At 37.2% G+C, this 14,138-nt stretch overlaps 1 protein-coding gene across 2 annotated transcripts in view; it reads right to left on the reverse strand.

The window, feature by feature from the left end:
- The window catches only part of ADAMTSL1 (ADAMTS like 1), a 1,026,618-nt gene that overhangs the window by 403,997 nt on the left and 608,483 nt on the right, over window positions 1-14,138 (reverse strand). For both annotated transcript variants that reach the window (XM_036856350.1, XM_036856351.1), the window contains one exon: window positions 8,521-8,566. In XM_036856350.1, coding sequence (XP_036712245.1) covers window positions 8,521-8,566 — 46 coding nt within the window. The remainder of the gene's footprint in view (window positions 1-8,520; window positions 8,567-14,138) is intronic.

Genomic DNA, 14,138 nt, shown 5'->3' on the forward strand with positions numbered 1-14,138 from the left:
AAGGCTTCTAGTTCCTTACGCTCTCCCTGGTCAGGCATTTAAAAATATATACTGTTCATTCATTTTAGTCTTTCTCATCTCATCTGTATTCTGGCCAGGGGTCACCTCCACTGTCCATTTTCTTTTTTTTTTTTTTTTAATTTTTTATTGTAGTTGATTTACAATGTTGTGTTAGTTTCAGGTGTACAGCAAAGTGAATCAGTTATAGATATACATATATCCACTCTTTTTTAGATTCTTTTCCCCTATAGGTTATTACAGAACGTTGAGTAGATTTCCCTGTGCTATACAGTAGGTCCTTATTAGTTATCTATTTTATTTATAGTAGTGTGTATATATTAATCCTGATCTCCTAATTTATCCCTCCGCCCCCTTTTCACCTTTGGTAACCATAAGTTTGTTTTCTACATCTGTGACTCTATTTCTGTTTTGTAAATAAGTTCATTTGTACCATTTGGATAAAGAAGATGTGGTACATGTACGCAATGGAATACTACTCAGCCATAAAAAAGAATGAAATAATGTCATTTGCAGCAACATGGATGGACCTAGAGATTAAGTAAGTAAGTCAGACAAAGACAAATATTATATGATATTGCTTATATGTGGAATCCACTCTCCATTTTTTTTTTTTTGTGCATCTCAGTATTGCCAGACTAAGTCCTAACACCCTCCTGACCACATACTCTGTAAGGGCAAGTTCTCTAATCTCAGTCGAACCCTCTCTGCTACTACTAACAGTTCTTTTATTTTGCTTTGCTGGCTTCCACTCAATTTCCCCAGTGGCTATGCTAGGCCTTCATGCTTACTGTCCCAAGTCCAACTTCCCTCCTTCCCTTTCAGCAGAGGACTTAGAAGACTTTTCTATAGAGAACCTTGAGCTTGTTCATCACGAGTAGCCTCAACTTGTCTCATCTTCAAAAGCTTTCTATATCCTCATCCCTTCTTTCTCGATCTGTGTCTGTTTTTTTAAGAATAGAGTGTATGTCTTTTTCGTTTATCAAGAGTCCTTCTCTTCTTGTCACCCAATGTCTGCTTTGGGACCTGTGGCATCAGGTATAACCTCACCTGCACATATCATCAATCTCTCCCTCCAGATCAACTCATCTCTTAAGGGGTCTCTTATTTAAACAAACAAACAAAACAACACGCCCTCCCACCCTTCTGTGACTCTACAAATGATGAAGTGTCTCTGTTAACACTTTATAAGAATAACTTAGACCTATTGATTCCATTTCCGCATTAATATGCTATACCTACTGCCATCTTGATTCTATTCCTAATACACTAGAGAAACTGCTCCCCCACTGGCCTTTTTTTTTTTTCAGACTTTGACCTTCCGGCAACATTTATCCTACAGAACATCTTCAAGAATTCTCTCTTATTTCTTCTGCTACCTCTTTCATGATGCTTTTTATGGCTTATCTCTTACTATGTCCTCTTTCTTCCTGAGTACAGACATGCACCAAAGTTCCAAGGTTCCCTTCTCTCATTATTCTATTTGCTCTACCTATAAAAACTACTGCCAAATCTTTAAATTCTGTATTTCTTGCTTTGTGCTTCTGTCTCTTGAGCCCCGATCTCTTTCCTCAGATCAGATCCCCCCTTAACCTAGTTGAAAATAACACCTACAAGTCCAGCCTGCATATCAAACTCAACAGTGTCCCTAAATCAAATTTACTATTTTCCTCTCCGAAACCTCCTCTCAATATTCGTACTTCTGATAATGACATTCACTGTTCTTCCAGAAGATGGGTACTCATTTTGTATTCAACAAATATCTACCTCATGCTTAATATATGTAAGTCAGCAGTTCTAGGCACTGGGGTTGAAGGAGTGGACAAGGTGAATGAGGCTCTATCCTCATGGAGTTTACATTCGAGCGTGGGAAAGCAGAACACCAACAAGTAATCAAATAAGATAAATTCTGGTAGAGATAAGTCTTTAAAAAAAAAGTAAAATGTGGTTGATTGACTATTGTGAGGAATGGGGCCAGGCAATGGGACCACCACATTAGATAAGGTGGTCAAGGAAACCTCTTTGAGGAAATGGTATCTGAGCTGAGATCGGAATAAGGAAGATGCCCATCATGCATATATCAAAGAAAGAGCTTTTCCAACAGAGGGATCAGGAAGTGCTAGAGCTCTAAACATGCATATGCCTCTGTTTGCTTTATTCCCATTTCAACTCATCACTCTCATTTAAATCACTTGTTAAGTTGTGCACAGTGACCTTAATTTTGATCTCTCCTATATCTATTTCCTCCTGGTTTCAGCCCTCATTACTTCTTGCTCCCCACCTGTTTCCTGTTCCAGTGCATCCCTCATATCACCACAGAATTAAACTTCCTAAAGTGGAACTCTACAATATCCTTCTCTTGTTCCACAATCTCTGGTGACCCTCCATTATTCACTGAACTAATATAAACTCAGAAGCTTAACATTCAAATCTGGTCATGGTGTAACCTCAAAATATCTTTCAACTCTTCTCTTCCATACCGCTAAGCACAATCCTACCCAAATTCATGTTCAAAAAAGACCTTCAACATTCTTGTCTTCAAAGTTGCCCATTATGTCTCCTCCATTTGGACTGGTTGTCATCTGCTCCCACCCAATCTGAGCCAGTCACAGCGCTCCTAGCCTTCTTAGCCCTACCTCAAATCACCTCCTCCTTGAAGGCCCTTCAGATTTCTCTCTGCTTTTAACCCACAAGAACTTTATCCCTTTCTTACTACGTTTGTCATATTTTGCCCTAGGATGTGGTTACATGCACATCTGTCTTCTCTTTCTACATCCATTACCGTAAAACAGATGTTTTAAGACAGTGACCACATGCTATTTATCCTTGTAGTAGTGCCGTGCCTCACACAGTTGGCATTGAATAGTATTTGCTAAACAAATGAATTTGTCAAATCTGAGTTTGATTAACTGATATTTATTTCATGATACCCAAGTGGTTTCCCTTTTATCATTCCTCTTATTTGTTCTCAAGAGACCTGGATGTGAAAAGCCAGAAAGCAGAGAGGAAACAGAGAGAGTCCTTATTCTGAAGTTTCAATCTGGCCAAATGATTGAAGTTTGTATTGAGGAACATTAAAAATACCTATTTTTTTGATGTGCATAATCCATACACTGTGAAATAAATAACTCTTGGTGAAATACTAATTGGTTGATTTCTGCTCAGGATACGTGGAACTCCTTAGCATTAGTCAGTGCTTAAAAAAATACCTTATCACCCGGCCTCCTTGGTGGGGCTAATGGCGGACTCTGGGAGGGCTCATGCCAAGAAGTACTTCCCAGAACTTCTACTGCCAGTGTCCTTGTCCTCACGATGAGAGACAACCACCCTCCACCTCTGCAGGAGACCCTCCAATACTAGCAGGATACCCTCATCCACCAGAGGGCAGACAGCAGAAGCAAGAAGAATTACAATCCTGTGGCCTGTGGAACAAAAACCACATTCACAGAAAGATAGACAAGATGAAAAGGCAGAGGGCTATGTACCAGATGAAGGAACAAGATAAAACCAAGAAAAAACAACTAAATGAAGTGGAGATAGGCAACCTTCCAGAAAAAGAATTCAGAATAATGATAGTGAAGATGATCCAGGATCTCAGAAAAAGAATAGATGCAAAGATCGAGAAGATGCAAGAAATGTTTAACAAAGACGGAGAAGAATTAAAGAACAAACAAACAGAGATAAACAATATAATAATTGAAATGAAAACTACACTAGAAGGAATCAATAGCAGAATAACTGAGGCAGATGAACAGATAAGTGACCTGGAAGACAGAATGGTGGAATTCACTGCTGGGGAACAGAATAAAGAAAAAATGAAAAGAAAAAATGAAAAGAAATGAAGACAGCCTAAGAGACCTCTGGGACAACATTAAACGCAACAACATTCGCATTATAGGGGTCCCAGAAGGAGAAGAGAGAGAGAAAGTACCCAAGAAAATATTTAAAGAGATTATAGTCGAAAACTTCCCTAACATGGAAAAGGAAATAGCCACCCAAGTCCAGGAAGCGCAGAGAGTCCAACACACGATAAACCCAAGGAGAAACATGCCAAGACACATAGTAATCAAACTGGAAAAAAATAAAGACAAAGAAAAATTATTGAAAGCAGCAAGGGAAAAATGACAAATAACACACAAGGGAACTCCCATAAGGTTAGCAGCTGATTTCTCAGCAGAAACTCTGCAAGCCAGAAGGGAGTGGCATGATATACTTAAAGTGATGAAAGGGAAGAACCTACAACCAAGATTACTCTACCCGGCAAGGAGCTCATTCAGATTTGATGGAGAAATCAAAAGCTTCACAGACAAGCAAAAGCTAAGAGAATTCAGCACCACCAAACCCAGCTCTACAACAAATGCTAAAGGAACTTCTCTAAGTGGGAAACACAAGAGAAGAAAAGGACCTACAAAAACAAACCCAAAACAATTAAGAAAATGGTCATAGGAACATACGTATAGATAATTACTCTAAATGTGAATGGATTAAATGCTCCAACCAAAAGACACAGGCTTGCTGAATGGATACAAAAACAAGACCCATATATATGCTGTCTACAAGAGACCCACTTCAGACCTAGGGACACATACAAACTGAAAGTGAGGGGATGGAAAAAGATATTCCATGCAAATGGAAATCAAAAGAAAGCTGGAGTAGCTATACTCATATCAGATAAAATAGACTTTAAAATAAAGAATGTTACAAGAGACAAGGAAGGACACTACATAATGATCAGGGGATCAATCCAAGAAGATATAACAATTATAAATACATATGCACCCAACATAGGAGCACCTCAATACATAAGGTAACTGCTCACAGCTATAAAAGAGGAAATTGACAGAAAAAAATTAATAGTGGGGGACTTTAACACCTCACTTACAACAATGGACAGATCATCCAAAATGAAAATAAATAAGGAAACAGAAGCTTTAAATGACACAAAAGACCAGATAGATTTAATTGATATTTATAGGACATTCCATCCAAAAACAGCAGATTACACTTTCTTCTCAAGTGCACACAGAACATTCTCCAGGCTAGATCACATCTTGGGTCACAAATTAAGCCTCAGTAAATTTAAGAAAATTGAAATCATATCAAGCATCTTTTCTGACCACAACGGTATGAGATTAGAAATCAACTACAGGGGAAAAAACGTAAAAAACACAAACACATAGAGGCTAAACAATACGTTACTAAATAACCAAGTGATCACTGAACAAATCAAAGAGGAAATAAAAAACTACCTAGAGACAAATGACAATGAAAACACGACGATCCAAAACCTATAGGATGCAGCAAAAGCAGTTCTAAGAGGGAAGTTTGTAGCTTTACAAGCCTACCTCAAAAAACAAGAAAAATCTCAAATAAATAATCTAACCTCATACCTAAAGGAACTAGAGAAAGAAGAACAAACAAAACCCAAAGTTAGCAGAAGGAAAGAAATCATAAACATCAGAGCAGAAATAAATGAAATAGAAACAAAGAAAACAATAGAAAAGATCAATAAAACTAAAAGCTGGTTCTTTGAGAAGATTAACAAAATTGATAAACCATTAGCCAGACTCATCAAGGAAAAGAGGGAGAGGACTCAAATCAATAAAATCAGAAATGAAAAAGGAGAAGTTACAACAGACACCGCAGAAATACAAAGCATCCTAAGAGACAACTACAAGCAACCCTATGCCAATATAATCGACAACCTGAAAGAAATGGACAAATTCTTAGAAAGGTATAACCTTCTAAGACTGAACCAGGGAGAAATAGAAAATATGAACAGACCAATCACAAGTAATGAAATTGAAACTGTGACTAAAATTCTTCCAACAAACAGAAGTCCAGGACCAGATGGCTTCACAGGTGAATTCTATCAAACATTTAGAGAAGAGCTAACACCCATCCTTCTCAAACTCTTCCAAAAAACTGCGGAGGAAGGAACACTCCCAAACTCATTCTATGAGGCCACCATCACCCTGATACCAAAACCAGACAAAGATACTACAAAAAAAGAAAATTACAGGCCAATATCACTCATGAATATAGATGCAAAACTCCTCAACAAAATACCTGCAAACATAATCCAACAACACATTAAAAGTGTCATACACCATGATCAAGTGGGGTTTATCCCAGGGATGCAAGGATTCTTCAATATATGCAAATCAATCAATGTAATACACCATATTAACAAACTGAAGAAGAAAAACCATATGATCATCCCAATAGATGCAGAGAAACCTTTTGACAAAATTCAATACCCATTTATGATAAAAACTCTCCAGAAAGTGGGCCTAGAGGGAACCTACCTCAACATAATAAAGGCCATATACAACAAACCCACAGCAAACGTCATTCTTAATGGTGAAAAAATGAAATCATTTCCTCTAAGATGAGGAACAAGACAAGGATGTCCAGTCGCACCACTATTATTCAACATAGTTTTGGAAGTCCTAGCCATGGCAATCAGAGACGAAAAAGAAATGAAAGGAATACAAATTGGAAAAGAAGAATTAAAACTGTCACTCTTTCCAGATGACATGATACTATACATAGAGAATCCTAAAGATGCTACCAGAAAACTACTAGAGCTAATTAATGAATCCGGTAAAGTAGCAGGATACAAAATTAATGCACAGAAATCTCTTGCGTTCCTATACACTAACGACAAAAATCTGAAAGAGAAATTAAAGAAACACTTCCATTTACCATTGCAACAAAAAGAAAAAAATACCTAGGAGTAAACCTACCTAAGGAGAGAAAAGAACTGTATGCAGAAAACTATAAGACCCTGATGAAAGAAATTAAAGATGATACCAACAGATGGAGAGATATACCATGTTCTTGGATTGGAAGAATCAATGTTGTGAAAATGACTGTACTATCCAAAGCAATCTACAGATTCAATGCAATCCCTGTCAAATTACCAATGGCATTTTTTACAGAACTAGAACAAAGAATTTTAAAATTTGTATGGAGACACAAAAGACCCCGAATAGCCCAAGCAGTCTTGAGGGAAAAAAGCAGAGCTGGAGGAATCAGACTCCCTGACTTCAGACTATACTACAAAGCTACAGTAATCAAGACAATATGGTACTGGCACAAAAACAGAAATACAGATCAATGGAAAGAGATAGAAAGCCCAGATGTAAACCCACACACCCATGGTCAGCTAATCTATGACAAAGGAGGCAACGATATACAATGGAGAAAAGACAGTCTCTTCAATAAGTGGTGCTGGGAAAACTGGACAGCTACATGTAAAGGAAGGAAATTAGAACACTCTCTAACACCATACACAAAAATAAACTCAAAATGGATTCGAGACCTAAATGTAAGACCAGACACTATAAAACTCTTAGAGGAAAACACAGGTGAACACTCTTTGACATAAATCACAGCAAGATCTTTTTTGATCCACGTCCTAGAGTAATGGAAATAAAAACAAAAATAAACAAATGGGACCTATTGAAACTTCAAAGCTTTTGCACAGCAAAGGAAACCATAAACAAGAAGAAAAGACAACCCTCAGAATGGGAGAAAATATTTGCAAACGAATCAATGGATAAAGGATTCATCTCCAAAATATATAAACAACTCATGCAGCTCAATATTAAAAAGCAAACAACCCAATCCAAAAATGGGCAGAAGACCTAAACAGACATTTCTCCAAAGAAGACATACAGAGGGCCAAAAAGCACATGAAAAGCTGCTCAACATCACTAATTATTAGAGAAATGCAAATCAAAACTACAATGAGGTATCACCTCACACCAGTTAGAATGGGCATCATCAGAAAATCTACAAACAACAAATGCTGGAGAGGGTGTGGAGAAAAGGGAACCCTCTTGCACTGTTGGTGGGAATGTAAATTGATACAGCCACTATGGAGAACAGTATGGAGGTTCCTTAAAAAACTAAAAATAGAATTACCATATGACCCTGCAATCCCACTACTGGGCATATACCCAGAGAAAACCATAGTTCAAAAAGACACAGGCACCCCAATGTACATTGCAGCACTATTTACAATAGCCAGCTCATGGAAGCAACCTAAATGCCCATCTACATACGAATGGATAAAGAAGATGTGGTACATGTATATAATAGAATATTACTCAGCCATGAAAAGGAACGAAATTGGGTCATTTGTTGAGTCGTGGATGCATCTAGAGACTGTCATACAGAGTGAAGTAAGTCAGAAAAAGAAAACCAAATATCGTATATTAACACATATATGTGGAACCTAGAAAATGGTACAGATGAGCCGGTTTGCAGGGCAGAAATTGAGACACAGATGCAGAGAACAAACGTATGGACAGCAAGGGGGGAAAGCGGCATGGGGGTGGGGGTGGTGGTGGGATGAATTGGGAGATTGGGATTGACATGTATACACTGATGTCTATAAAATGGATGACTAATAAAAACCTGCTGTATAAAAAAATAAATAAAATTAAATTAAAAAAAAATACCTTATCATAATCATAGAACCTTAATACTTACCACATTACTGCATGTTCTATATCGGATATTTCTTCCCTCACAGCTCCTAGAAAAAAAAGAACAACTCATTACTACCTACGAAGGGCCCAAAATTTTAACTGTTTTGTTATAAAAACCATTTCCTCTCAATACCAATATAAAAGCCTCTCTTTTCTTCTGAGTATGCTCTTAGAGGAATTACTATCAAATGTTAAATTGAGAAGATCTAAAGGAGTTGTATACATAAATTGATTTCTCTATGAGGGTTGAAACTAAGCATTAATTTTGCTTCAAAAGTTGTCAAAGTAAGTACTGATAGTGAGTTCTTATTTAATCAAATAGATTTAATGCAAGGTTTTCTGAAATATATTAATATTAAATGAATCCTCTCAATTATTTCTGGTATAAAACTAAAGATAGGTTTCACTAATATGATAGATCTTACATTTAGAATATGATAAAAATTGGACTTAACTTTCAACATGGCTTTTAAAATTACACATCTAAGAATATGAAAATCATAATTCTTAAAGAATTATCTTCATTTCTAAAGTATATCCTCACTGTGGAGGTTTTAGAAAAGAAAGACAACGCAAAAGAACAAAAATCCCCCATAGCTGTCTCATCTAAAGATAATCACTATTATTTTGATTTATTAATTTCTTTCTGGTGCAGAGGAAATAACATCACTTATACAATTTCATAGCTTAAAATAAAAATTTAAAAATTTTTGGAGGTATTTTTCCACACTACTAAATAACTTTAAAGACATCTTTTTGAGAGCTACATACTATTCCATCAAATGATATAACTTGTGTAATCATTCTTCCATTTCTTGTCATTAAACCCCAAGTTTCTAACTTGGGGTTTGATAAGTGATCGTGTGATAAACCATGTCCATGCATATGTTTTATCCAAGTTTCTCACTATGTCTTTAGGAGAGATAAGTTTCTAGAAGGGGAATTATAGCGCTAAAGGGAATGAACTTTTATAAGGCTCTTGATAAATATTGCCAAATTGCATTCCATAAAGGTTGTACCATTGCATACTCCCACCAGCAATATATGGGAGTTTCCATTTTACTGAACTTTTGTGAACAAAAACAATCAATTTTTTATTAACTGTTCAATGATGACACTTAAGAACAGCAGTACTCTGCTCTTTCAAAATAAGTCACACTTATAAAAAAACAAGTAAAATATGAAATTCTGAGAGAATGATCATACTAATAACTAATAGTGATGGAATTCCAGGTATCTTTCTAAGTTTGTTATATGTATTAATTTATTTACTCTTCCCAAGAACACTGGGAGACAGAGTACTATCATTATACCCATTTTACAGAAGAGAAAATGGAAGCTTAGGGAGGTTAAGTAACTTGCCAAAATCACACAACTATTAAGTAGTAGAGCTGAGATTTGAAACCGAGCCATTCAGAGCTTACACTCATAACCATGGTGCTTTACTGCCCCCTAATTCACTTGTTTGTTCAGCACACTCCCATTGAGCTCCTATTATATACTGGGCAATACATTTACTTCTGGGAATACAAAGAAGAATGAGCATGACTTGGTCTTCGTTATTAAGAAAATTATTCATATAATTCAGTGTAAAAAATGCTAGATAGTATTTGTGTTAGGTCTCAAGAACGTCATCAAAAAGAAAAATGTCATCTGAAAATACAATTACACAAAGGCTATCTTAGAGAGATAGAAAGGGCCCAGGCTTGAAGACTTGACTGTAACCAGATTGACTATATAAATATGCACTCAACAGTAGAATGTAACAAAGGAAAAAAAGGGCTGGCCAAAATCAGAGGAAAAAAAGGAGAATGGAAGAGATACTAAGTTGCCAGTGCCCAGCCCAGCAATGTCCCAGGCTAAGGGCCAATGAACTTCACGTCCTCCCGATCCCTTTGGCTAGGCTGTTGCTATCACAGTCCAGATGCCTCACACTAACCTAGTTGATGCCAGTGAATTTTTTGCTCATCCCAGAAATATCCCTCATTTCAATGCCATGTTGATCAAAGCAATTTGCCAAGAGTGGTCTGTTTTTACATGACTGCTAAGAGGCAGAGGCGCTGGTCATGCTGACATGGGAATGGTCCATGTTATGGACAGTTCTACTTTTCACTGTAAGTTAATAAATTGGCATTTTAACTTGAAATATTAACCTCACAGGTTAATGACTTGTCATTGCGAGTCCACCTCCAAGAGAAGGATTTGTTCTTGGTGTGATTGCTGAAAAATATCAGGTTTCTGAGTTTAAAAAGATGAGAGCTAGGCTCCTGTTGATGGTAAATTTACAAAGTAATTAATGCTATGGCCTGGAGGCCTTTGGTAGCATGCCATGTAGATATCAGTGTTGGCTGAATGTGATATGTTTTTCAATTTTGAAATTCCTAGTGCATATGTGACATACTGTAGTGGTTGAGAGTACCCAGTTTGAATGCAGAATCTTCTTTCTGGGATCCTGATTCCTTAGTTTCTATACCTCAGCTTTGTCATCTGTAAAATGGGATAATATTACTTATCTCCTGGGATTATTATGAGGAGTAACTGAGTTAACATTTGTGAAGAACTTCAAACAGTGCCTCACACATAGTAAGCATTATATAGACATTTAACAAATAAATTAATTATGTAATAGATGTAAAAATATAATAGATATTAAAAGAGGGTGAAGGATATGTGGAGAAGAAACCATAGGCAAAGGCATAGAGGAATGAAAAGATAAGGTGTGTTTGTACATTTTCAAGAGGTTTGGTTTTGTAGTTTTGGGTGTATGTGGGGAACTGAAAGAGATAAAAAAAAGCCTTCTAACTGTGAACTTTGCAATAGGCAGAGGGGAACCACTGAAGGTTTTAAAACAAAGGAGATCCAATGATGACTTATTGCCTTAAAAAAGTGAACTCTGGCATTAATCATGAAGACCTTAAAATGCTGTTTTTCACCCTCCTTTTATTTTCTTTTCCTAACCTTATCTCCCTGAAAGGAATAATGGAAACACATCTGAATTAGGAGTTTGACAATCTGAGTCATAGACTTTGCTCTTCCGCTTGCATAAGCCTCTTGTCCTCTCAGGGTTTTTGCCTCCTCATCTGTCAACTGGATATCACTGTATATGGAAATGGCAGTGCCTAAAGTTGTTATCACCAACTGAGATAACTCACGAAAGTTCTATCCAAACGTCAATGGGGTTATTAGAGATAAGGCTTACTAAAAAAATTAAAAAGCAGAAAAACATCTAGTTCGATAATTTAAATGAGCCTTTTCCCAGATATTTTAAACTATGAATACCTACTACGTATGTTCTAAAAGCATCCTTGAGATGGACCTAGAGATTATCATACTAAGTGAAGTAAGTCAAATAAAGACAAATAGTATATGATAGCACTTATATATGGTATCTAAAAAAATAATATAATTAAACTTATTTACAAAACAGAAACAGACTCACAAATATAGAAAACAAACTTACGGTTACCAAAGGGGAAAGGCGGAGCAGGACAAATTATGAGTTTGGGATTAACATATACATACTACTATATATAAAATAGATAACAAGGTTTTACTGTATAGCACAGGGAGTTATATTCAGTAGCTTGTAATAACGTACAATGGAAAAGAATCTGAAAAAGAATTCATATATATAGATAGATAGATACAGATATATAGATATATAGATACAGATATCTGAATCACTTTGATGTATGCCTGAAACTAACACAATATTGTAAATCAACTATAGTTCAATAATTTAAAAATGCATCCTTGGGTAGTAGGAAAAGTAAGTATATAATGTAAAAGATTGAATTAAATGCTTCTCATTTAGCAAAAACAAAACAAAAACAAACGGCGGTGGGGGAGGAGAGGGGTTCCCATGCTAGGAGGGGCCCACCCACAGACTGGGGATTAGCAGGGACAGGGAGAGACCTTCGGGGGATCGGGGGATCAGGGGATCAGAGGGGAATGTGGATAGTGTTTCCCCCCACAACTCGGGCCTGGCAAGCCTGCTGAGGTCCCGGGCCTGAACTGCCATCCTCCAGGGCCCCCTCTGGCCATGCTGAGCCTAAGCCCCGCCCCCCACCCCACCCCCAGGGCCTTTTCTGGCTGCACAGTTCCTGATCCTCAGCCCCGCTCTCCCTTGCTTACCCCTCCGACCCCCACCAAGGCCTTTTCGGGGTTTTTCTTTTGCTGTTGTGGTTCTGTTTTGCCTTTTTCTGTTCTTTCACTTATATTTTTATTTTTTGTAATACATTTTTTATTTTTCTAATTTTATTTTATTTTTATTCTTTGTTATCGTTCTGCTCCTTTTTGTTTGTTGCGTTTCTTTTTTTTTGCCATGCTGCACAGCTTGCGGAATCTTGGTTTCCAGGCCAGGGGTTGGACCTGAGCTCCTGTGGTGGGAGCATGGAGTCCAAACCACGGGATTAACAGAGAACCTCAGACCCCAGGGAATACTGATCAGTGTGAGGTCTCCCAGAGGTCCTCATCTCGGCACCAAGACCCCACTCTACCCAACTGCCTGCAAACTCCAGTGCTGGACGCCTCAGGCCAAACAAGCAGTAAGACAGGAACACAGCCCCACTCATCAAAAAAGTAAGACAAAAAAAATATGTTACAGACAAAGGAGTAAAGATCAAATACAAGACCAAATAAATGAAGAGGAAATAGGCAACCTACCTGAAAAAGGAGTCAGAGTAATGATAGTAAAGATGATCCAAAATCTTGGAAGTAGAATGGAGGCACAGAGTGAGAAAATACAAGAAATGATTAATAAGGACCTAGAAGAACTAAAGAACAAACAAACAGTGAGGAACAGCACAATAACTGAAATGAAAAATACACTAGAAGGAATCAATAGCAGAATAACTGAAGCAGAAGAACAAATAAGTGAGCTGGAAGACAGAATGGTGGAAATAACTGCTGAAGAGCAGAATAAAGAAAAAAGAGTGAAAAGAAATGATGACAGTCTCAGAGATCTCTGGGACAACATTAAACGCACCAACATTCGAACTATAGGGGCCCCAGAAGAAGAATAGAAAGAGAAAGGGTCTGAGAAAATATTTGTAGAGATTATAGTCGAAAAATTCCCTAACATGAAAAGGGAAATACCCATCCAAGTCCATGAACTGCAGAGTCCCAGGCAGGATAAACTCAAGGAGAAACATGCCAAGACACATATTAATCAAACTAACAAAAATTAAATACAAAGAAAAATATTAAAAGCACCAAGGGAAAAACAACAAATAACATACAAGGGAATCCCCATAAGGTTATCAGCTGATTTTTCAGCAGAAACTCTGCAGGCCAGAAGGGAGTGGCAGGACATATATAAAGTGATGAAAGGAAAAAACCCACAACCAAGATTACTCTCCCAGCAAGGATCTCATTCAGATTCGATGGAGAAATCAAAAGCTTTACAGAAAAGCAAAAGCTAAGAGAACTCAATACCACCAAACCAACTTTACAAGAAATGCTAAAGGAACTTCTCTAGGCAGGAAACACAAGAGAAGAAAAAGACCCACAAAAACAAACCCAAAACAATTAACAAAATGGTAATAGGAACATACATATTGATAATTACCTTTAATGTACATGCATTAAACTGCTCCAACCAAAACACACAGACTGGCT

This window comes from Balaenoptera musculus, chromosome 6 (genome assembly GCF_009873245.2).
Source record: "Balaenoptera musculus isolate JJ_BM4_2016_0621 chromosome 6, mBalMus1.pri.v3, whole genome shotgun sequence".
Taxonomy (NCBI): Eukaryota; Metazoa; Chordata; class Mammalia; order Artiodactyla; family Balaenopteridae; genus Balaenoptera; species Balaenoptera musculus.